The 23,773-nt window shown below is 37.9% G+C and overlaps 1 protein-coding gene and 1 long non-coding RNA gene across 5 annotated transcripts in view; both read right to left on the reverse strand.

The window, feature by feature from the left end:
• The window catches only part of gfra1a (gdnf family receptor alpha 1a), a 293,308-nt gene that overhangs the window by 170,535 nt on the left and 99,000 nt on the right, over positions 1 to 23,773 (reverse strand). For all 4 annotated transcript variants that reach the window (XR_012388705.1, XR_012388704.1, XM_073919997.1 and 1 more), the window contains 2 exon segments: positions 6,788 to 7,139; positions 276 to 385 (listed from right to left, as the gene is read on the reverse strand). Coding sequence is in view for 2 of the 4 variants with exons in the window: in XM_073919997.1 (XP_073776098.1) it covers positions 276 to 385; positions 6,788 to 7,139 (462 nt within the window). In the remaining 2 variants the exon portion in view is untranslated.
• LOC141377168 (uncharacterized) lies at positions 15,092 to 22,534 on the reverse strand. The gene is made up of 2 exons (XR_012389273.1): positions 20,295 to 22,534; positions 15,092 to 16,611 (listed from the first exon to the last, which is right to left on the reverse strand). It is a non-coding gene; the product is annotated as an uncharacterized lncRNA (long non-coding RNA).

The raw sequence follows: 23,773 nt of genomic DNA on the forward strand, positions 1-23,773 counted from the left end.
AAAAATAGTTCAACTTTGAGTGACTCTTACTAGTTTTAAATTGATTTAAACAGTTCAACAATTTTTCCTTCCCTAAAAATGTATTATGCGGTCTCTGTCACCATCTAGTCAATCTAAACAACTACTGTACGTTCTCACCTAAAAGCCTCAAAAATGCATTGTTGTCCAAAAGCTATATCCCTAAACTCGGCTAAACATTTAGTAATCTTTAAATAAGTATTCCCCAAAACAAAAGTTATGATACATTTTTTTTTTTTTTTAAAGGACAGACTCACCGATGAGCCCAGAGTATGACAGCAGGCAGTCAGCGTAATTCTCCTTCAAACAACCTGACAGAGAGAGGGGCTCAGGCTGACAGTTAGTGAAGAAATCCGCCAGACGAGACCTAAAACACCACAAACACATCGGAGACATATTTCTCACCTTTTCCTTGCATGTATTAGAGTACAATCAGGACTAACAACACCACATTATAATCAAATATGGTTCATTACAAATGAAAGAAAACATATGTTGACAAATGCATGTTTTAAAAGCACACTGCACCGTAGTTCTTGGCTGTTAAAAGTGTTAGGAGACTCTCAGCGCCAGACTGTCAAGGTGTTAAAGATTGTGAGAATCAATGTGCTGCGCCTAATAAGACAGCAGTGTGTATTTTCTGGACAAGTACATGGGCTACATCTAGCTTCAAAATGACACATGCCAACGATTAACCAGTGATCTATAGACTATATGATCTATAACCCTTTAATCTACACATTATCGATGGTAGATTTAGCATGTCTCTCATTAGCATGCATAGATTTTTTTCAATATGCACAAAGCAAAATTGGGGGGAAAATAACACACAGCAATGAAAATTATTTGGTCTTATGGACACACAAGTGTTTTTTTTTTTTTTTTTTTTTTTTTTAAGTTCTTTAAGGAGTTTTATTTACAGTAATAACACTTTCATTTGGATGAGAATGTGTTTTGAGTGTCGTTTGCACATACTGTCATGCCGCTGACAATATGCAAATGATATTCAAAGAGCAAGCAATTTTTTATTTTTATTATTATTTTTTTTAGAAAAAGAATTTGAATAGATGCATTTATAAGACACAAACAGCATGCCTTCTTTGATATAATCTTGTTTAAATTAGAGTTTATACTTTGACATAGTATTTGATGGGGAAACGACACAGTCAGAATTCTATTGCAGTTCAATTATTTTCAAATATAGACCTCCTACTTCTATATGTCCAAGCAGGGAGAACGTAAATTTCATGTGATTGTATTTTGATAAAAAAAAAAATCTCTATTTTCATTTTAAAAGTTAAATGTCTTGGCTACAGCCAACCAACAACAGCACTTTAAAAGTGGATTTTTGATCCAGTGCTTGATGTAATTTCAACTGAAACACAAAGACAGGGTGGGACATAGAGCTCCTCTCTTAAAAAATAAAAATAAAAGCATCAAACAGCGTTTCATCATTAGCTATGTTTCCATCCAAAAATGCGAATGAAATTTATACGCAAAACTGGAATATTACATAAAAGATGGGCAAATGAAGCAGCATTTCTGTCCAACAAGTAAAAGAGAACAACATTGTCACTTCCTGATAAATTGCTGTTGAATATTAAAAGTAAATCAGAATTTGCTTCGGTAGGAGAAGCTGCGTGAATCTTAAATAATTATTTGGGCCTCAGAAGACAATGCTGACACAATGAATGGGTGGTGGCGTTTAAAGGCATGAGACTGAAAGCACAGATGCTCTTGACAGTACTGCGGGTAATTCATAAAATAATAACACTAATACTGAAATGATTGATGTTTTAGAATGACCAAAACAACGTTTCAGATGTTTTACAATGTGGTCAGCCTGCTGGTTTGTCCATTCACACAGATTTTTGGTAACACTTTTTTTTTTTTTTTTTTTTGATGGTCCATTTGAGTATTAGTAGACTGTCCGCTTAATACTGTATCTGTTGATCGTGCTCTATTTAACTGACTATAATCTAATCTAATCTATGGAGAATTAGGCATGTGCATTGTAACTTCAATTCAACAAACGGACCATCAAAATAGGGACCCATTTTTCTATTGTTACTTAATATCTTGTAACACAAGCACATTACTTTTTTTATTGTGCATACTGGAATTTGATCAGTAAAAGTAGTTTAAACATTTTTCTTAAACAAAGTTTATCCCATTGTTATGCACCAGTTGTTTTTTGTATGCATTTTCAAAATTCATGGGCATCTTGGTGTTTCCAACAAAAATTTTTATGCGCATGTGCAAAATGTGCATAAACAGCTTGCCAATGAGAGTGGTTGAAATCAAGAGCATTAAGTAAAAAGCAGATAAGAATGAATTTGATCGGTCAGAAGATTTGATGAAAAATTTAATATGAGACGTAGAGTGAATCATTGACCCAATTAGGTGGAAGTAACAAACTGCAAACTTATATCGTTTATATATTCTTAATGCAAATTTTGTCAGTCATAAGGCTATCTATAAACTAGTGTGCTTTAAAACTAACATACCAAAACTAACCTCTAAAAAAATCTTTTAGTTTCAAGGTAACTTTTTGAAATTTAAAATGTGTTAAATTTAACATCAAACTACTTAATAGGGATGCACCGATATGGATATTTTGGCTGATACCGATAACCGATAATTCTTTAGACTTGGAGGCTGATAGCCGATATGTATAGGGCAATAATTATAATTATTTCAAAATGTTATATTTTTAAACAGCAAACTTCATAAAAGATTGAACTGCTCTTATGAACTGAATAGTCTATACACAAAGCAAAAAATCTATAACATCAAAATTGCAAGGTGATTTATAGACCTATATTCACGATTTTACTTAATCAGAATGCAAAAAAATTATTTCCTTTTCTTCATAGCAAATTAACATGTAACTTGACTGTTGAATAAAAATAATAGGTTAAATAACAAAATGGGATTTAATTAACAAGCAAGTTAAACATAATAAATAATAAACAATATAAATAAAATGAAAATTAAACAGCTAAGGACTGAAACCAGCTCAAATGGTCTTGAATAAAAGATGTTACTGTGATTTACACAAGTACAAATATGTCATGTCCAAAAAAGCCTTTTTTAGAGGTGTTTTGACAGTTTAGAGCCACCGTACAAGCGAACAGCAAAATACAGATAGTTCGTTTAAGTACATTTAGAAAATGCGGCACAGATTCATCCTTTGACGTTTTAGGTTCTTTTGAACACATGTAGGTGCTGACAACAACCGTTATGTTTACACGTGTTGTAAAATGTGCGGGTCCTTTAAGGGACTGGGCTGCAGTTTGGAGTGTGTGTGAAGCGGAGAAGGAGAGAGAAAAGAGGAGCGTTTTTTTTATTTATTTATGTTTTTTATTTTTGCACTGAGACTATTTTCAGTGACCTCTTTGGTGACTTTGTTGTACCACACGGAAAGTAATTAATATTTTGGACCAAGTTACATGTGCGCTCTATCATTGACTAGCTGCAACGAAAAGAGATGGAAGTTCACCATGAAACTAATATTATTCAGCCCTGGAGTAATAAGTGAATCTCCCCTGCTATCTCTAACACAACAAAGAGACAGAGCAGGAAAGGTTTACACATGTAATATTTTTTCCTGAGGCGATTTAAAGCAAAATACACAATGACACTCAATCAAACACATCTACAATGATGAGGAACATGGTTACTTACTGAGTTATTAACGCACAGCAATACCACATGAAGAAAGGACAGACTTTGAAAGAATAAACAGTGTGAGGAGAGCTCCATTATAGTCCCCTGGACAAGTCTGAACATGTTCCGCCCACGCGAGCGCGGCAGGCAGGTCTGTAAAATTATGTAATTTATCGGCTTAAAGATATCGGCCTAATTTAGACATCGGATCGATAACGATAATTTTAAAAATAGCATTTATTGGCCGCAGATATATCGAGCATCCCTACCAATTAACAAAGATCATTTTAGTAGTGATTAGTGCCTCAACACATGCACTCCGGTGCTCACAGCGACCCCAGTTTGATTCCTGACCTGCCGTCCTATGCCGATCCATCCCCTCTCTCTGCTCCCCATGCTTTCCTGTCGATACTCTACACTTTCCTATCCATTAAAGTTGAAAACCCAGAAAAAAATATTTAAAAATCAAAACAAAAACAAAGATCAGTTTACATTCACCAACAATCAGCCATGGTAATTTGTGGAAATTGATATCTCTAAAGCAAAGACAGTCCATGAATGGGGGAAACATCCACCAGAATGAAGAAAGTAAACATTACAGACCCGGAGCGCAATACAAATACATTCCATTTATTTGTATGAGTGTCTCGGTGTGCCCCCAGAATGCCGAGCGGCAGCTCTTCTGATTGAGCAGGGTCATTAGCTGTCGCTCTCTCTGTGCCGAAAGACATTTACTTGGCAAAACTACATCTACGTTGTGCTAATGAATCCTTAACAAGCCACTTAGTGGACTCTGAAGTTGTCTCCTCCCTGCACAAACCAGATTTGGGGCTGCAGCTTTTATTGCTAGACCTCAATAATCACCTCGATTGTCCTTACGATGTGCTCTCCTGCCTTACCTTAATAAACACTTTATTTCCCAGTAGATGCGGTTTAGATGCCTGTGGCCATGTCTGTCCCTATTGGTGAATATGTGCTATTACAAATGGCATGTTGTGATCTTGCCTCTCAAATTCAGTGAAACACTTCTTAGCACCTCTAAAAAGCTCATTTTGCACTGGCAGATGTTAATGCATACAAGAAAAGTGTTGTAGTGAAGTGTGGATCTATTTCTTTGTAATTGTGTGTGCGCAAAGTAGTGAGTCAGCCATTTTCAACTGTGAACTGTCCTTATACTCGTTTTACTAATACATTTAAGGATTTCTAGTTTGAGACCACAGATGTTTGCTTTTTTCCTAATGTTTATATTCTTATACAAATTCAAGAAGTGGTGTATATGAAAACAAAGTTACACGAGTATGATTAGTAATATTGCTAACACTTTAGTAAAATCACATCATTAACTACTGGCTTATTACCTCATTATTAAGATGTTAACTGTTTATTAGCACTTATAAAGTATGATCTCCTTTTACATCGCTAATCCTACCTCTATCTAAACCCAATTGCTGCCTTACTAACTAACAAAAAGCAGCTAGGGAAAAAGCTCCCAGGAGTTTTTTTTTTATTTATTATTTTTTTATTTTTTGCAGTGTCTGTTTTCGTGAATCATTCAGAGACTGCTGTGTGTGCTTTTTGAGATCACTAATTTCTTTTGCAAGTGCCATTCACGTTTGCTGTTCTCATGTAAATCCACCAGAGGCCGTTGTCGACTGACTGACTGAATGCTCCCTCCCCTAAACTCAACCAATAGTGTTTTCAAAAGCACATATTGACCAATCCATACGAAGGTAAGCAGTCAGCTGGTAAGCATGAAAAGGAATGGCGTCATACCGCCTCGTAGCCTTTATTTTGAAGATAAAATGCAGCCATACATACTTATGGCTACATAATTCACGATCTCCAGAAATGTATATAGGGTTAAATTTTCAGAATGAGCCTATGTTGGCAGTATTAATAGAAGTAGTAGTTTTGTTTATAATTATGCTGCTGTGCAAAAATAATTTACACCTTACTCTCTCATTTTGTATAATATCTTGTTTTGATGCATACATATTTTTTAATTAATGTAAAAAGCTGTTGTCAACAGTCAAAATTATATTTTGTTATCATTTTATTGTACACAAGGGAAATTTAAGTGTGATTTGAGTTTGAATCATAGCTGATTTTTTTTCTATTATATTATCTTATAACATTAGTTAACAACAGATGATGCATTCACATAAACATTTTCAATGTTTAAAATGCAGCTGCTAGCTAATGTTTACTTAATAACATTAACAGATACTTTTAAACGACTATTAAATCATTATTAAAATGAAATTAATACTAAGATTAATAAATGTTGATGTCACAATCACCAGCGATCTAATCCATGTAGATCGCTCAAACACGCAGTTTGCTAAAGAATTACAAATTCGTGGGTAAATGCACTACAAGATTTAGTCATGAACCGCTCACGCGTGGATTCTGCTGATAGCAAAGCCAGAGTATTGTCAAGTACTGATTGCGAGGACTTTAAATAGTGCACACAGACGCAAATCTTGGCTGAGTCTTGTTTAACTGTCAGTGAACATTACAACCTGTTTCCTTTGCTTTCTCTTGCCGTGTTTGACCCCTGCTTTGTTTTGTTTATTCCTGTCTGCTGACTGCCTTTTGACCATCCACCTGTTGTATGACCACAACTCTGGACTTGCCTCTATACATCTGATTGCCCCTCGGTTGACCATTGCTTGCCTGACCCTTGTTAATAAACCTGCTTTTGGATCCGCACCTCCGTTGTCAGCGTTTCATTAAATTACAGTTGATACAGTATTTCCCACTGGTAGTTCATAATAAATTATGTAGTTAGCCAGTTTTAATAAATTGAGTCTTATGTTAAACGTAACTATTCACTAGTTTATTCGAGCTAACGTACCCTAAATATAACAATCCCAAGTAATTTCTGTAATATGAATTCTGCTAGAGTACTGTTAGTGAGTAACATTAAAAAACTTTACATTTTCTGTCAGGAGCATTTTAAATGCAACGCGGAAACATGCATTTATGTAAATGTATACTTAAAGTATATGTACAGTGAAAGGCACAATACACACACAGTAAATGTAAATTCCATTGAATATGAAAATGCTGAAAAGAATAACAAAGGAGGCATTCAAACCTGCAGATGTAGTTGGTCTTGCATGACGCTTGCAGTGTCAAGCAGTTGGGTCTCTCCTTGTCCTCATATGAACAAGCTGGCACGATGGTTTGGCGCCTGCGCTCAGAACAGGCTGATTGGTCCCCTAGAGGACAGGAGCAGTACAGCATGCCATAGCTGTGTTTGGGTGGCACCTTGTCAAAGAACTGCCGCAGGGCTTTGTGGCACTTCCGCTTGTTGCAGACTTCAGCTGTTGAGACTCTGCTCGTGCATGGGCTGATGTACGCAGAGCGGTATTTCTTACAGGTGTCATTCAGGTTGCAGGCCTTTGCTGCATTCAGACAGTTGTTCTCCTTTGCAAGCGCTGGCTCACCTGCAAAAAAGATAAAGATACGTAGTGTAAGAAACAATATGAGTTTTTTTAATCACTAGGCATTGTGTCTGTTTTCAAATTTAATAGTCGCTCAGCATTTACATTTTTACAAATGTACAAATACATATTAGTATATATTATACAGTAGAAATAAAATACATGGATCTCTGTGTGCATGCTTTGCGCAAACCATTTGTGATCCATTACACAGCTATATATAAAATTCCAACTGTGAAAGTGGATAATGAAAGTGACATGCCACTGCTGAAATACACCCGCATTTGGAAGGTTGCTGAGTGTTAAGTCATGATTGCCAAGCTCACTTTGATTGCCACTTATCACTTTAAATCGGGTAATCATTTGTTTATTTTGGTACTATCTAAGCAAGCTTTTTTTTTGGACATCCAATAGAACTCTGACATCTTGGCTAAAATGAGAATAAATTTAGGCTGCCAGTGAACATCTAATAGATTCCTAAGCCTATAGTCTAAACAAAGACTAGTCAACTAATAGACAGCAATGAATCAAATGTGAAGCCTGTCTAATCTGTCTATTTGATGACTAGTCTATTTTTGGACTATTGTTAGATGTGTATTAGATTTTCACTCACGGCCTGAATTTAAACTTGTTTTAACCAGGCATTAGTGTTTGGATGTTTTTAGACTTCTTTTAAAAACAAAATTTCTTGGTGATTGAACACTATTAATACCTTGAGTAAAATCAGATCCAGTAAAATCAGTTCCTTTTAAAAAGTTAACACTCCAGTGAAAGCTTTTGCACCTTATATCTGAGAGTACAACATGGACTGGTGTAAAATGTGTTTCCATTTATTTATTAGTAATACTTTGTTAAAGGTGATGCAATTCCCATAGAAAAAAACATAATGACATAGATGACATAGAAATAAACATAGACTTGTGTATTTTTTAAGATGCTACTATTTTGCATAGTCTGTGCAATAGCCAAGAGATAATTTCCAAAGACATGACATTTCATAGATCACAATGTATTGGTTTGTGTGTGTTTTTTTTTTTTTTTTTTTTTTTTTTTTTTTTTTAACTCAGTATTACATATTTTGGTGGGTTTTTATGTGGTATTCAAAGCTTTCATCTTCTGTTGTGATTTGGAAAACCATCTGATGCAGTCTACTGCGGACACAAAATTCATTCATATACATTTTTATACATGTAACAATGATTTTGTGTGCACATTCAAATTGCACTATGCTGGGTTCTTTGACCATTTGAATACAGTGAATGACTTGTTCCATAGACTTATTTGTCATCTATGCCATCATGTACTGTTTGAGCTACAGTAGAGAACTGCAGAGTCACCAGCCAATCACAAACACTCTCCAGCTGTCAATCAGTTTACATATCTTTGGAGGCCAGTGAGTGAATGAATATGAATAAATAAATATATAAATACGAAAATAAATAAATAAACAGGAGAAGGAGCAGAATAAACAGATAAAGAAAAACAAAGAGTCTGATGCTATCCAGAGCTCTGAAACCCTTGCAAAAAAAAAAGTCTTATTTGAATACCCCACGGCACTGACAGGCATGTGAATTAATCATCGCTATTTCTGCAGGTCCGCCAAAAAACAGAAGCTGTTTATAAAGAACCTGCTTTTATTTTAAACGAAACACTGCTTGTCCCTTTGGATCCCTGCAGCCTAAACAAACAGTCATCTTGGCTGAACAAGGGAGTCATCAGAGTGGCCGGCAAGGCTCTGCTCTCGCATGTCAGCTGCGGCTAATTGCTGGCTTTTGAACACATTCCACCATTAAATAACATTTCTGGAGACTTGCTTAGCCACAGCAGCAGTTTGGCTTATAATGAGAGCCAATTAAAAGCAAGAGATGGGTTGTATTAGGGTGGAGCGTACATGTGCATGATTATTTTTGTGTGTGTGTGTGTGTGTGTGTGTGTGTGTGTGTGTGTGTGTGTGTGTGTGTGTGTGTGTGTGTGTGTGTGTGTGTGTGTGTGTGTGTGTGTGTCTGCGCGCGTGCGTGTGTGTGCGCGTGCGTGCGTGTGTATAGGAAATAGTATTAAGGTGGTTGTGGAGCCTAAATGGACATTATACTCTCTACATGGATACTGTAGTCTCTAGAGGATGAAGGTCATGTCATTTGGTCATGTTAAGTCCAAGACCAAGGCTAAAAATGGCTGTGTTAAACACCTTAAAGTGAAAATTCATCTAAACAATTTGCTGTAATTTTTTTTCACTACGAGACTCATAAGATGTTGGCAACCTCTAGCTGACATGGTGGCCACTGGTGAACGATAAAAGGTCAAAGGTTACCTTTTATTATAATCAACACTTGGTCATTAACACTCTTAAACAGTGGGTTGTTTTAACACTGGAACTACCGAGGCAGTCATTTTGATAATTTTATATATATATATATATATATATATATATAAAACCATAACCGGTCATTTTGACGGTTCTAAAATATGGTCTGACAATATGAGAACAGTAAGAATGAGCGATATATGTTAATTTTAGAAGTTATAGGATTCTGGTAGTTCCGGTGTTGTTCCAAATAAAGGCAAAGTCCCAAATTTAAATTCAAAGTTTTTTTTTTTTTTTTTTTTTTTTTTTTTTTTGACAGTGTACTGTCAAATTCACTAGTTCAGCCTAGTCCAGTGAAACATTTATTTCCTCGTAAATATTTTCCAAATTGCTAAAGCGGTCTCTTGATGGAACATTTAAAATGGTAAATATCTATAACTTTTAAAAACGGTTCAGGTGTCATATATTAATATTGAACCATCTGCTACGATACAACCTGAAAGATTTGTAGTGATATTTGTAAGATCAACATTTGGAAAATAAAAGCCTATTTTGTTGCAGAGATCTTTCAAAAATTTTTGAAAAAAATACACCAAACGCAAACATTTAAATGGTGGCCTGTCTTTCTTTCAGAGACTGTGTGTGATGCACAGTGACCCTTTGACCTTCTATATGACAAAGTAAAACAAAACCGCTCCACTCCATCTGTTAGCAGTCTGGACTGTAACTCAACACACAAACGCACGCACACACACATGCACACACATAGATCAAGAAACCTGTACACAACACTGACAATCCATCTGCCCAGACAACATCTACCTGTTCAAGGCCTTCATCGGAGACAAGTCTCTGTCTCTCTTTTTGTATCTGAGAGTAGCTCCTTATCTCTATGCGATAGAAGCTGAAAGCAATCTCACCTTTTCATAAACAGTTCGATATTCCAAGTCAAATCATCACACACCCAGTTGCTCAAAGTAAAAAAATAAATAAAAAGTTACATTCTGTCAAGTGACATGAAAAAGAAAGAAAAAACCTGTACGATGTGTCCTTCTGATCCGATGCCCTTAGGCTGACAAGAAGAAGAAAAAAAAAAAAAAAACTATTCTGTAGTTTGCCACATAGTGCTTCAGGTTGCAATGTTGCACTACAGCTGTCTGAATCTGTCACCCATCCTGCAATATTTCTTACTTGCTGACCAAATTGGGACACTCAGACGCACAATCTATACTAAACTATTATTTACATTTATTCTTTTAGCAGACACTTTTATCCAAACTTGCTTACAAATAAGGATAATAAAAGCACTTCAAATCACCAAAAGACAGTCATATACATTTTGCAGAATGAATATTTGCACGTAACCACCCAAAATATAAAATACAATTCAAATTTATTTATAGAAAAAAAAAACCTGTACAAAAATATAAATTATAAATATTTAATATATATAAAATTGTAAAAATTCTATTTCTATAGAGAGAATCAAAAACACAGATTTACTAGCAGTAAATAATGATTTTTTTTTTTAATTAATCAACCATTAGCAGATTTTTATTTATTTTTTTTAATCTGTCATAACATAATTAGCTTGGTGTTCAATACCAGCACCGCACATGCCTACTACAAATCTCCTTCACCCTACACCTCACAGACACACACATACACTGGCCATCTGGTGTGGAAGGTAGAGCAGGAACCCCCTCCCCCGCTGCGCCCCGTCTCTGATACAGCCTCAAATTGATTAGTGTCTCCTATTTCCTTCCTCTTTTGGCTCTAATTTTCAATTAGCAATGGAATCAGTCTGAATAATGACCTTGAATGCTATTGGGTGTTTACTGTTCTGTTTTTCATGTTTTATTTGGACCTTTGTTTTTCCATCTGTTCTTTCCTTGAGCCAGTGCAGCAGTGATCCAGCTTCTGGTAAATCATGTCTTATGTTTTAAAGCAAGTAGCTATACTTCTAAAAGTAAATGTTCCAAAACAGAGTTCTCAGTAATGCCACAGAAGAACCATTCTAGCTTCCTTAAAGAACTTTTAAGTGAACAATACTTGAACTATTTTTAGTCCATTTTGAGGTATAAAAACAATAACGATGTTCCTAACATATGTCCTGTTTTACATTTGTTTTATTCATAGCTTCTGATAGTCCAAAAAGGTCCAGATATTGATAAATAATTTTCATGATGGCTGTTTAATGTTGATTGAATTGCCTCTTGTTACAGTTATGTAATGGTTTGACAAAAAACAGGAAATGTTTATGGGCCATTGACATCACCATGATCAATGATCTATAGTTTAAAGCAGTGTTCCCAAAGTGAGGCTCAGGACCCCCTGGGGGGTTGCGGGACATTGACAATACCATTAAACTGTTAGAAATATCATATTTTAACCCTAACCCACAGTAGGAGGATTTTCATAGGATTGGTATGTTTACGTTATTATCAACACAGCAATAATGCCAGATGCAGCCGATTGATTTTATAGCACCAGATTAAACTTTGACATCTTTATGGCAATCAAATACAATAAAAACAAATACAGGTCACTGTATACAACATTGAGAATGATCTCTGATTGGCGGTCTCCAAAAATATACCAAGAATAGACAGCACCATGTCTCTAGTAGAGGTTAATATTAAATTAAACAAATTAAGTGATTATAAAAATTATATGGTTGTAAGGTGTTGCATTTATTTTTTTATTTTTTTTATTTTTTTGTGTGTTGTCAATGTGCTTGTGTTTATTTAATCCTATTGTTGTGTGAGGATTGTTTGTATGTTTACAGTATAATCACCTCTGAGGAATATGGGTGTCACGAGTTTGAAACTGGTATTGTTATTTTAGGGGTTGTGGGTTGAAAAGTTTGGGAACCCCTGGTTTAAAGAATCTATGATGAAATGTTCTATAAATGCTTAAGTTTTTTTTTTATAGTACCACTCATGCCAAAAATAAGTATTATGTGCATGGTTATATATATCGAAAACATCATTAGCTATAAGCTCATACTTCAAATATTTGATAAAACCATCCAATCAGACATAGTAAAAACATGAATAATTTAATGATATATTAAGAGAATATTGATACTAAAGAATCATTGTGCAACCAAAAAATACTAACGAATCATTTGTGCATGTAGTCACTGATCTTTATGCATTGTTTTACTCATTAGCCAACAACAAGTTATTAAAAGAAAGAGATTTACTATTATTTTTAAATTTACATGATAGTAGACGCGTTACTTTTTATTATGCTTTTCTGTGTGTTCTGTCAGTTTGATTTAAAACAGACACTAGAGGCAATGATTGTATTAATGTATTCTTTTTCATATAGCTCAATCTGTCCTGGACATTGGTTCAGGTCTGAAGGAAAATGTATTGATTAAAAATCAAAAAAGATTTTTTACAGTGTTTAAATCCCATTACTTTATCTTTAAAAAAGCTCAAAAATAAAGACTAGAAGCAAGTATAATTGTAGAGTTTAGCAATATAGAAAATGAAGACACTCCAATTCAATAAAATGTGAACAAAGGCACTGAAGTCACTATTTTAATTCTGTCCCTCGCCTGAGCTGTTTTAACATACTTTCTCTCAAGGATCAGGCAACATAGGCCTGATTAAATCCTAATAAAAGGCTCACCCGAGGGTTAATGGGAAACGTACATTGAATCGAGGATGGGAGGCCAGCGTTCTCCTCTCAGACTTTATCTGGAACTGTAATGTCACCGGCGATTAGCAGAGAGGTCGAGGATTTGATTAAAACACTGCCGTGATTAGAACCTGATGTCCTCTTGAGTGTGTGTGTGAGTCTCTCTATCTCGCTATGTGTCTTTCAGGTGATTGTTTTCAATCAGTGGACTGCAGAGAAAGTAAATGAGGAGACAATTATAGAAACAAAGACATTGCGATGAGTTTAAAAGAAAGGGAGGCATTAATAAAGCAGAACTGTTGGTGTGTGTCCAGGTTTTCTCTCCCTGCGGTCATAGAGATGTTGATTGCTCATTGGAAGTATTTGATATGTAAGGTAAGGATTGTGTTTGCTAATGGCCAGTAATTAGTCAGCTATACAAAGGCTCTGACAAAGCCTTGAACAATTTTTTTTTTTTTTTTTTTTTTTTTTTTTTGCCTCTGTCAGATCTAAATAAAATGGCATTACTTCATTTTGATAGTTTCTTTTGCACAATATATAGATGATATGTTACAATGCTGCTATCTTCCAACATTTACATGTAGATTTTTTATTTGAATATTAGCAGACTGTTTGGTTTGTATTTGCTGACATATCAAATGAATGAATGAATGAATGAATGATCCACGAACCGACTTTTTAAAGAATATAAGAAACTTTGCGAGTACATGTCAGAACGGCAGATCTGCAACTCACATGGTCACTCTATAAAGCTAAGCAGTGAGATTTATTTTCCAGCTGCTAGGGTGCCGAAAAAAAAAAAAAGTAAAATAACGGCTTTTAAATTACAGACATTTACAGTTACCATTGTTAATTTACAGTAGGGCCAGCCATAGCTGCTGGAAAAAACAAACAAACAAAACAAAAAAAAAATTCTCACCATTTTTTTCAAGTGGTGCCCGCTGCAGAGCCATTTGAGGAGAGCTGAGCTCCAGCGAGGGGGAGCTTAAGCTTGAGCTCCACCTTTTTTGCACTTCTTCTACGAGTGATGTCACTGGGGGTAGGGTTAGGGGTGGGGTTGGTGTACGCATTAAAACAGCTTACAGGAGGAGGAGCGACAGCTCATGCTCCCCCTCGCTGGAGCTCAGCTCTCCTCAAATGGCTCTGCATCGAGCACCCTCTCATTTTTTTCACCATGTAGGTTGCTGCTGGGGAAAGGCATTAGTGAGGCCAGCAGGGGGCACTTAACCTGCGGTCTGTGTGGGTCCTAACGTCTCAGTATATAAATGGAAATTCTATACTGGTCAGTAAGCACAGTCTTTCGAAAAATCAATGTCCTCTTCATTCTTCATGGCTTCCTAACCATCCCCATATCATAATTGGCTTCATTACTCCTCTTCAGGACTCCTCTCCACCAATCAGCTGGTGTGTGCGGTGTGCAGTCTGGGTCAATGAGGCTGCTGTTGCGTCATCCAGGTGGATGCTTCACACTGGTGGTGGAAGAGGAGATTTCACACCAAAAAATGTGTAAAGCTCTTTGTCCAGAAAAGTGTCCAGAAAAGTGCTATTTAAATGTAACAAATTATTATTATTCCATTATAATTACATACTACTATTACTACTACTTCTACTACTAATATTATTATTATTATTATTATTATTATTATTATTATTATTATTATTATTATTATTTAATTAATTAATGTTGTTGTTATTATTTTTATGTCAAGTTACAGTAACCCTGACCTTACAGTCTACTTATAATAAGCAACAAAATGTGTTAAAGGGCCAAATAAAATAAAATTATACGAAGTATAATGAAGCATCTAATAATATAAATACATCTAAAACAACAAACTAAAAGTTTTGAGTACCTTTTTTTTTTTTTTTTTTTTTTTTTTTTTGTTAATGTTTCTATTGCTACCCTTGAGTTTGGAAGTCCCATCCACTGACTGATCCTATATCCTTCTCCCTATAACTGTACCTTAATGCTCCGTTTGTACAGGTGGAATCATTGTCTTTCAATTTTTTTTTTTTTTTTAAACCATGAGTGAATCAAATAAGCCAAACATTTGGAAATAAGACTCTCTCTTTCTCCTGTCGTTTGACTGTTTGTAGCTCTTAATAAAGTCTCTCTCTTTGCAAACAGTCCTCCAGTGTAATAACGGCAAATGAAACCGTAGCAGTCCTATAACTCAAGACCTATGTAATTGATCCCTGAAGCACTCTTTGTCTCTCTCTCTCTCTCTCTCTCTCTCTTCAGTCTTTCCATCAAGCTGCCATGTTCTCAGAGACGGACAGATTTCATCAAGATGCATCAGCTTTCAGCTTAAATACTGAAGTACCAATGGGCTTGGATCAGAAAACTTTGTTTTAAAAACATTTTGAATAATTCTGAGCAAATCAATGGACCTATAAGAAAGCTCCTTCTCTCTAATGCAGATAAGCCAAAGGGAGTTAAGTATTAGTTGCACTGAAACTGACATTTTTATGTTTTAGAAACATTGGAATATTTAAAGCCCTCATCGGTTTGGTGGTGTTTACTCTCCTTCCATGTCCAAAATGTATTACAAACATCTTGAGACAAGGTTTATAAAACCAACTTATGCTTCTGTGTCGTACATGCAGTAGGTCTGGTGCCTTTTTTACAGTCTTATAACCTTTACGGTACTCTGACATGGACCCTGACAAGCTTCTTAAAAAAAAAAAAAAAACATAACTAATTGTTGCAATGAAGCAGAGAACAAGATCTGTCATTGGCCAGCTTGGTATAGCTGTAACGAGTGTGTTTATCCCATGGGTGTTGTGAGAATTTATCAAGTGTTGAGTCACGCAGAGTAGTACTGGATGGATACATTTTTATTGTTTTATTTTAAGATTAAAGTTGTTGAACTTCCAACCGGCTCCCACCACTTTCTTCCTTAAATGAGTGTAAGACTAAACTACTTTTATAGTAGTATTGCAGACATTTCTGGTGTAAACCTAAAACACAGTCAAAAAAACTTGACAGAGAAACATTTATAACCCCACTGCCAGCTAACATTTGGAAGTGTTACTGTCAGAGCAACACAGACAGAATGCAGAGGTATGAAGAGGTATTGCACTATGGTGTCAGCTATAGTATGTGCAAGGTATGTGCATGGTAAGGCAATCACTCAACACAAAACTATCAATCAGGCTTTACACTGACAGCTGTATCCGTAAAGCCCTGCTTACACTGTGCAATGTCAGCCACAATTTGGAAAATCCTAAAGGATTCTTGTAAACCTATAGGCTAAAATCTGTGGTCTTTCACCGTAGGTTTGACATGGTTACCGACAGCCTCTTAATGGCCACCATGAGAAAATTTTTGGAGTGTCAAAAGATTTCCGAGACTTTCTTGCAATGTAACTTCAGCTACAATTTGTGTCAAACCAAGAACCAATAGGAGTGCAGAATCTGATTATAAAATCAGCAAGACTGCTTCAAACGAAAACAGGGAAATTGGTTGCACTCTACAATAAGGTTGCATTGGTTAATAATGTAAGAGGAATACTTGTACAACTTATGCAAGAAACATCTCATAGATGCATTTGGGACACATCATCAGTGATGTATCCTGGGATCATTGAGTGTTTCGGGTCTCTCAACATCATACACTCTCACCCAGGTGACCCAGCCGGGGTTGATCAAGTCCCGACTTGTGTCCCAACAGCAGTCCACGGATCTGCCCTCTTAATCCACAGCCACCTTGTGGCCTTCTCTGCGGCTTCGCTTGCGGATCGAATGGTCCTTTTCTTCGCCACGCCTGTAATGCCCAAACGACTGAGGACTTTGCAAAGTGAACACCCTGCAAAGCCTCTGCATCCAATTTCTATGGGCTCATAGTAAGTTCTCCAGCCTCTCTCCCTGCACTCCTCCACTAATTCCTGGTACTTAGCGCGCTTCCTCTCATTTGCTTCTTCAATACGCTCTTCCCACGGCACTGTAAGCTCCAGAATAATTAGCTGTCTTGAAGCTTCTGAGATAGCTATAATGTCTGGACGGAGACGTGTTGCAGCGATGTGATGAGGAAACCTCAGCTGTTTTCCCAGGTCGACCTCCAGCTGCCAGTCCGAGGCTTTGTGAAGGAGGCCTGTTAATTGTGGGAGGGCCAGGGGTTTTTCTCCCGCTTTGATGAAGTGGACTGCCTTCCTTGGAGCACGATGGTTCTTGCTCGTGTTAATGGCTGAAGCTAAGCTAGCAGCAATTGCCTTAAGCACCTGGTCATGGCGCCAACGATAGCGACCATCAGCCAGAGCCTTGGGGCAACTGCTGAGGAGATGTTCTAGAGAGCCTCTTCCAGAGCAAAGAAGGCAGGAAGGTGTCTCATTCTTTCCCCAAACGTGGAGGTTTGATGGGCTTGGCAGTACATCGTAGACAGCTTGTACTAGGAAACGGACACGTTGGAAATCCCCCTGCAAGATGTTCGCCCAGGTGATCCTACGTTGCAGTGTATTCCACCTAGTCCATGCTCCCTGCTGCCGGAGTCCTACCACCCTACTGACTCTCTCTTCCTCCACACTTGCTCGAACCTCTCCCTGGAGTAGGTGGTGTCTTTCCTTGCCTTTGACCTGGCTTACTAAGGTCTTTGGAAAATAGCCCAAGCCCGCTCTGCCTGTCGCTACAGTGCCCACCAGAGCCTTTTGTTGCAGGCGTGACTCTGCCACCTCCACTGCTTTCCCTGCATTCCATTTCCTGCCTGTCCTCACCTCGATGCAGGCTGATGACACCTTGCCATCTCTAGAGTCCCTGTACTGTAGGGCTTCTCTGGTGCGTACAACCATGAATTCCTCTGTGAGGCCACTGAATGGTAGCTGCAAGGTGTTACTTGTCCCGTATAGTGCAGCACTGGTAAGACTGCGTGGGAGGCCCAACCATTTTCGAAGAAAGCCACTGATCTTCCTTTCTAGGGACTCAACTGTTGACATTGGGACTGCATAGATCAGCAGAGGCCACAAAACTCGGGGCAGAATTGAATGCTGATAGATCCAGGCTTTGAATCTACCAGGCAGGCCGGATTTGTCAACCTTCGCCAGCCAAGCTCCAAGTTCTTTTTTGGACTTCTGAATGGCTGCAGAGTCTTTTAGGCTGGAGTCAAAGAGCTTCCCCAAACTCTTGACAGGTTGCTCCGTGATGGTTGGGATGACACTTCCTGAGATGGAAAAATGGAACTTGTCAACCACTTTCCCCTTCTTCAGCACCATGGACCTAGACTTGGAGGGCTTAAAACTCATTCTAGCCCAGGCGATGAGTCTCTCAAGTCCTTGTAAGATCCACCTGCTCCCTGGGACCTTTGTTGTTGTGATGGTAAGGTCATCCATATATACTCTAATAGGGGGCTGTCGCACACCTGACTTAGTTAAGGGCCCTCTGCATTCCACTTCGGCTGACTTGACCACCATGTTCATGGCGAGAGCAAAAAGAATAACTGAGATGGTGCAGCCTGTTATTATTCCTTTCCCGATGCGATGCCAGCTTGATGTTTCTGACCCAGATGCGACCCGCATCTTGAAATTATTGTAGTAATCCAGAATTAGGTCCTTAATCTTACTAGGAACGTGGTGGCGGTGTAAAGCGAGCTCAACCAGCTTGTGGGGTATGGACCCATAGGCATTTGCCAAGTTCAACCACAAGACAACCAAGTCCCCTCTTTTCTCATGGGCCTCTCTGATGAGTTGTGTAACTACTCCAGTGTGTTCCAAGCAGCCAGGAGCTCCAGGAATCCCTCCCTTCTGCACTGAAGGGTCAATATAATTGTTCTCGAGGAGGAACTCTGTCAGTCTTCGTGAGACGATGCTGAAAAACACCTTCCCTTCAACACTCAATAGAGAGATGATTCGAAACTGGTTGATGTTTTTCGAGTTTTCCTCTTTAGGAATCCACACTCCCTCGGCACACCTCCACTGCTCAGCCACTCTTCCTCGTTGCCAAATCACCTTCAAGATCTTCCACAGATGCAGGAGAAGCCCTGGGCAGCGCTTATAGACAAGGTAAGGTATGCCACTAGGGCCTGGAGTAGATGCTGAGCGAGATGCCTTAATGATTTCCTTGACCTCCTTCAGACTTGGCCCCCTCAAACTGAACTCTCTTGCTGGAGGGGTGGGGCTGATAAGAGCTTTGTTGGGCTCCAGCTCCTGCTCTCTCAATGGATCACTCACTGTTTCCTCAATGAAGCGATTCACTTCCTCTATTGAGCACTCAAGTCGACCGCTCCGCTTGTCCCCGAGCAGCTGTTTTGTGAAGCCAAAGGGATTGGTGATGAAGGCAGCTCGCTTTCTGGCTCTCTCTCGCCCTCGTCTCCGATGCCACTCTGCCCTGCGTAGGATCATCAGCTTCTTCCGCAAAATGTTTTTCAACTCCGCTAATGGTTGCTTCTCCTCATCCGTAGCTTTCTTATACAGTTTCTTGAGGGAACAAAGCTCCTGACGCAGGTGATGTATCTGGGTAGCCCTACGGTTCATAGTGTAGGGGGTGGTGGGCTTGGTCTTTCCTTTCTCTATGCAACCGAATCTTTCTAGAGCATAGCTGAAGATGATGGTAGTCATCGTTTTGAGTCGGCTATCTGCATCTCCTTTGGCTATGGCTTGAATGATGTTGGACACATCTTCATCGAACTGCAGCCACACTTCGTTTGCTGGCTGGGGGCCATTTAATCCGCTGTTGAACTACTTCGCTTGGAGTTTGAGGCTCTGGTACATGGAGGGACTTGGCTCTGTGGGTTGCCTCCGGGCCGGGCTCCTCCTGCGTCTCACCAGGTTCAGGACCTGTGCGTTGCACCTTACTCTTCTGCTCCAAACATTTCATTCTGGCCTGATGGATTTTTAGGCCCCGATGGTTCTTACACAGCTTTCCGCAAATGCATGTCACATATATTTTGTTCGTCGTCTGTCCGTTTGCATGGGTCATTAACCTTTGATCCGTCCGATTGGAGATCTCCCCCCCCCCCCCCCCCCCCCCCCCCTCGGGATCTCCTGGGGGTATATCTCTGTGGGGCTTTGCGTAGCTTGTTTGGGTTCTCTCTCACGAAAGACACAGGCTGGGGTGCTAACCCATACTGTCCCAAGTGCCGTCTTTCCGTGCCGTCAACTGTCTCTCCAGTAGTCGACCAAACTATTCTTGGTTGCCACCTAGTCTATTCCTAGGAGTCACTGGCTGCGCCAGGCTTGAATTATGCAAGAAACATCTCATGGATGCATTTGGGACACATCAACATTTATTTATCATACTTCAACATTTACTAATGCATTATTAACATCCAAATTCATGCTAGTTATCATTAGTTAATGCACGCGGAGTAAACAAACTAACAATGAACTGTTTTTTCATTAACTATGTTGGTAAATAACTAACATTAACTAATGCAACCTTATTGTAAAGTGTCACCAGGAAATGTAAAAATAGATTTTTTGGTGTTAACATGTTTAGAACAAAATTAACACTACAGCTTGTTTTTGTTTGCTGTAGGGTATTATTTCAGAACAACTGAATGTATTTCAGACGGTAATATTCTTGCATGTTTGTGTTTGGCATGTCTAGATTGTCAGTACAGAATAAAATAAAACAATTTCGTATTCCTTTAGGATTGTTTTCAACAAAATGCACGCAACAAGTGCTCTATATTCCTCAAAAAAAATTGCGATGAATATTTGTTATCTTTGAGTCAAAATTCGGCAGCGACGCGGTGTGGCAGTAGGTAGTGCTGTTGCCTCACAGCAAGAACGTTGCTGGTTCAAGCCTTGACTGGGTCAGTTGCCGTTTCTTTGTGGAGTTAGCATATTCTTCCTGCGTTCGCGTGGGTTTTTCTCAGGGTGCTCCGGTTTCCCCTACAGTCCAAAGACAAGCAGTACAGGTGAATTGGATAGGATAAATTGTCTGTAGTGTATGAGTCTAAATGTGTGTGTATGAATGTTTCCCAGAGATGGGTTGCTGCTGGAAGGGTATCCGCTACTTAATGCAAATGCTGGATAAGTTGGCGGTTCATTCCGCTGTGGTGATCCCAAACTAATAAAAGGACCAAGCCGAAAAGAAAATGAATCAATGAATTTCACAAAAATCTGTCCAAAATTCAAAGGAAAATTTTATCCAACAAATTCATCGAATACTTCATCCTTTATATCATTTGCATATATCGTAGCTCAAACAGTTTTAAATGTAGAAGCTGCTTACCGAAACATCGCGAGTTAGTACAACCTAACAGACTCTTCCTGCTCACCATTTCTGTTTGTCATAAGCACGCCGGTCCAACTGTCAGTTAAGTATGTTAGCCAAGCCCATTACCTCAGTTGCGTTATCTTAGTTCAACTAAAAACAAACAGGAAGTGCATTTTCAGATTTCAATTTAAGATTAGACGAGCAAACTTACTTACTTAGACATGCACAGATGAATTGTTCACCACAAAACTAGCAATGTAAGCTAATGAAATCAAATGGTTAGTTTTGATTTCTTGGGGACTTTCAGCAGTAGTTTATTTGAGTATGTCAGGAATCTCTCCACTCAAACCAAAATGGGAGGCTGTTTGAGAAGTTAACATCCCTCCAGCATTAGCATCACCCTCGACTGATGAGAATTCATGGCCCGGACTGCCTGCTCGATCTCGATCGCACACAAACATGATCTGTGATGCATTAATATGCACAGCCTGTCACAGAGATATACTGTCCCTGCCCAAAGTACTGGCACACAGAGACATCAGTTTCAGGGAAAGTTACACTAGTGAGAGTCATTAGACCTGCTGCTGGATTTGCATGAATGCGAGAGGTTGGATAGCGGTGATCTATTTGCCATTATTGGACATGATGAAATAGAGCATGAAAACTGAATGTTGCTGAATCACTATGCAAACCACCACTCTCTGACCGAATACAAAACATGCTTGTTTGAGAAGGTAAATTAATCTGGAAAAGGTAGTGTAATAAATTGTATTCACTGTATTCACTAAGCAGAAAAGGATTTGGAATTGTTGGTCAATGTAAGACCACAGTGGTCTAAAAGTATACGTTAATTGTCAATTGTTTGTGCTATTTGCTGCCTACACTGACCTCTTTGCCTGCGACCATGACTGCGCTTTTGGATTACCCCCATGATATCGTTTGCTTCTGCTTTGAACATTGCCTGCATGACCAAGTTTTAAATAAACTGCATTTGGACTCCTTTTATTACATTATCATTTTAAATATATTTTTGATTCATTTAATGGACTGTTAAGGAAAAAAAAGTCTAAAGTTGAAATGAGTGGTGTTGTTTTGACTTTAATAATTTTTAAAGAAGAATGTCTGACTTTAGATAAACAAGAGTTCACTTAGCATGTTGCTTAAATATCTGCAAACGTATTATGGTATTTTTATGCCTTAGAAGAGTCAAAAACTTACATACAGCACCCTTAAGAATTTGTTGAAATTTGGACTAGTAACAAGGCACAAGCATATACATATTATTATTATTATTATTATTATTATTTATTTATTTATTTTTTTGCAGTAAATACTGTAAAATAACAAAAAATACACACAAAATGTATTCTGTTTGTTGAAAATGGCATCATGTGAACACTTCCTGAAAGAAATCATAAATTGTGATCAGTGGCACCAGGCTAAACTTAAAGTAAATAAATACATATTAATTATATAATAAAAACATTTAACTATAAGTTCTACATACCAGTATTGCAATTGTGTTTGGTGACACTAGATGGATTTAAGCCTTTTCCTGAAATGAGATGCCTATCTTTCATTGATGCTGTAGATTAATGGTTCTCACCGTACAGGTCATGACCCAATAATAGCTTCCAAATTTTGTCCCGCAAAAACAAAACACATTAAGCCATGCAGTTAAGACCCCCTGTACTAGACAAGATACATCTTGAATGGCACAGTTTTAGTAATAATAATAATAATAATAATAATAATAATAATAATAATAATAATAATAGTAATTATATTGAATATATATATATATATATATATATATATATATATATATATATATATATATATATATATATATATATATATATATATATATATATATATATATATTAAGGGTGGAGCCGAATACGGTATTCGGAAAGGCACGAATAGTGTGTTTTTACGAATACTTGATTCGAACAAATACTTGAAAAATTATTTGTAATCGGGAGCAAGAAAAACACTATCAAAAAGCAGCGTTTCCTCATGAGATCACAGTGCATGCCCACGTGAGTGAGTGAGTGAGAGAGAGAGAGACGCTCAGTAGTCGGAGGGCGGGGATAAAAGGTGTCAGGAAAGCTTCTCCACAGCAACAGACAGAAGGCTCGGCTGAGTGAAAAAAATACTTCACTGCATCACTATTTTTGTTAAATAGATTTTTGTACCTTAATTGGGTTCCAAAGGCAGTTTATAAACTTGTAGCGGAATTGAGGCGGAGTTTGATATTCTATTACATTATTGACGTCTGCAACCGGGTGCTCTGTTTACGCAACGTTAGCTCTGTTAGCGCGGTAATTTAGACAATAGACTGTTGACAGAGTAACGTTAACGTTCGTTTATAAAGGTTAAAACGATGCTTTTGCAGTTGTGTCGAATAGTATCCACTTATGGGAGTTATATGGTACATCTAAATTACTGTCTTTTGCAGACAGCAAGATATATGCTATAGGCTAGTTAACCTTAGCATAGCTTCCCGTTACTTTTTATTAACTTGAAACTC

This window comes from Danio rerio, chromosome 13 (assembly GCF_049306965.1).
Source record: "Danio rerio strain Tuebingen ecotype United States chromosome 13, GRCz12tu, whole genome shotgun sequence".
NCBI classification, from domain to species: domain Eukaryota; kingdom Metazoa; phylum Chordata; class Actinopteri; order Cypriniformes; family Danionidae; genus Danio; species Danio rerio.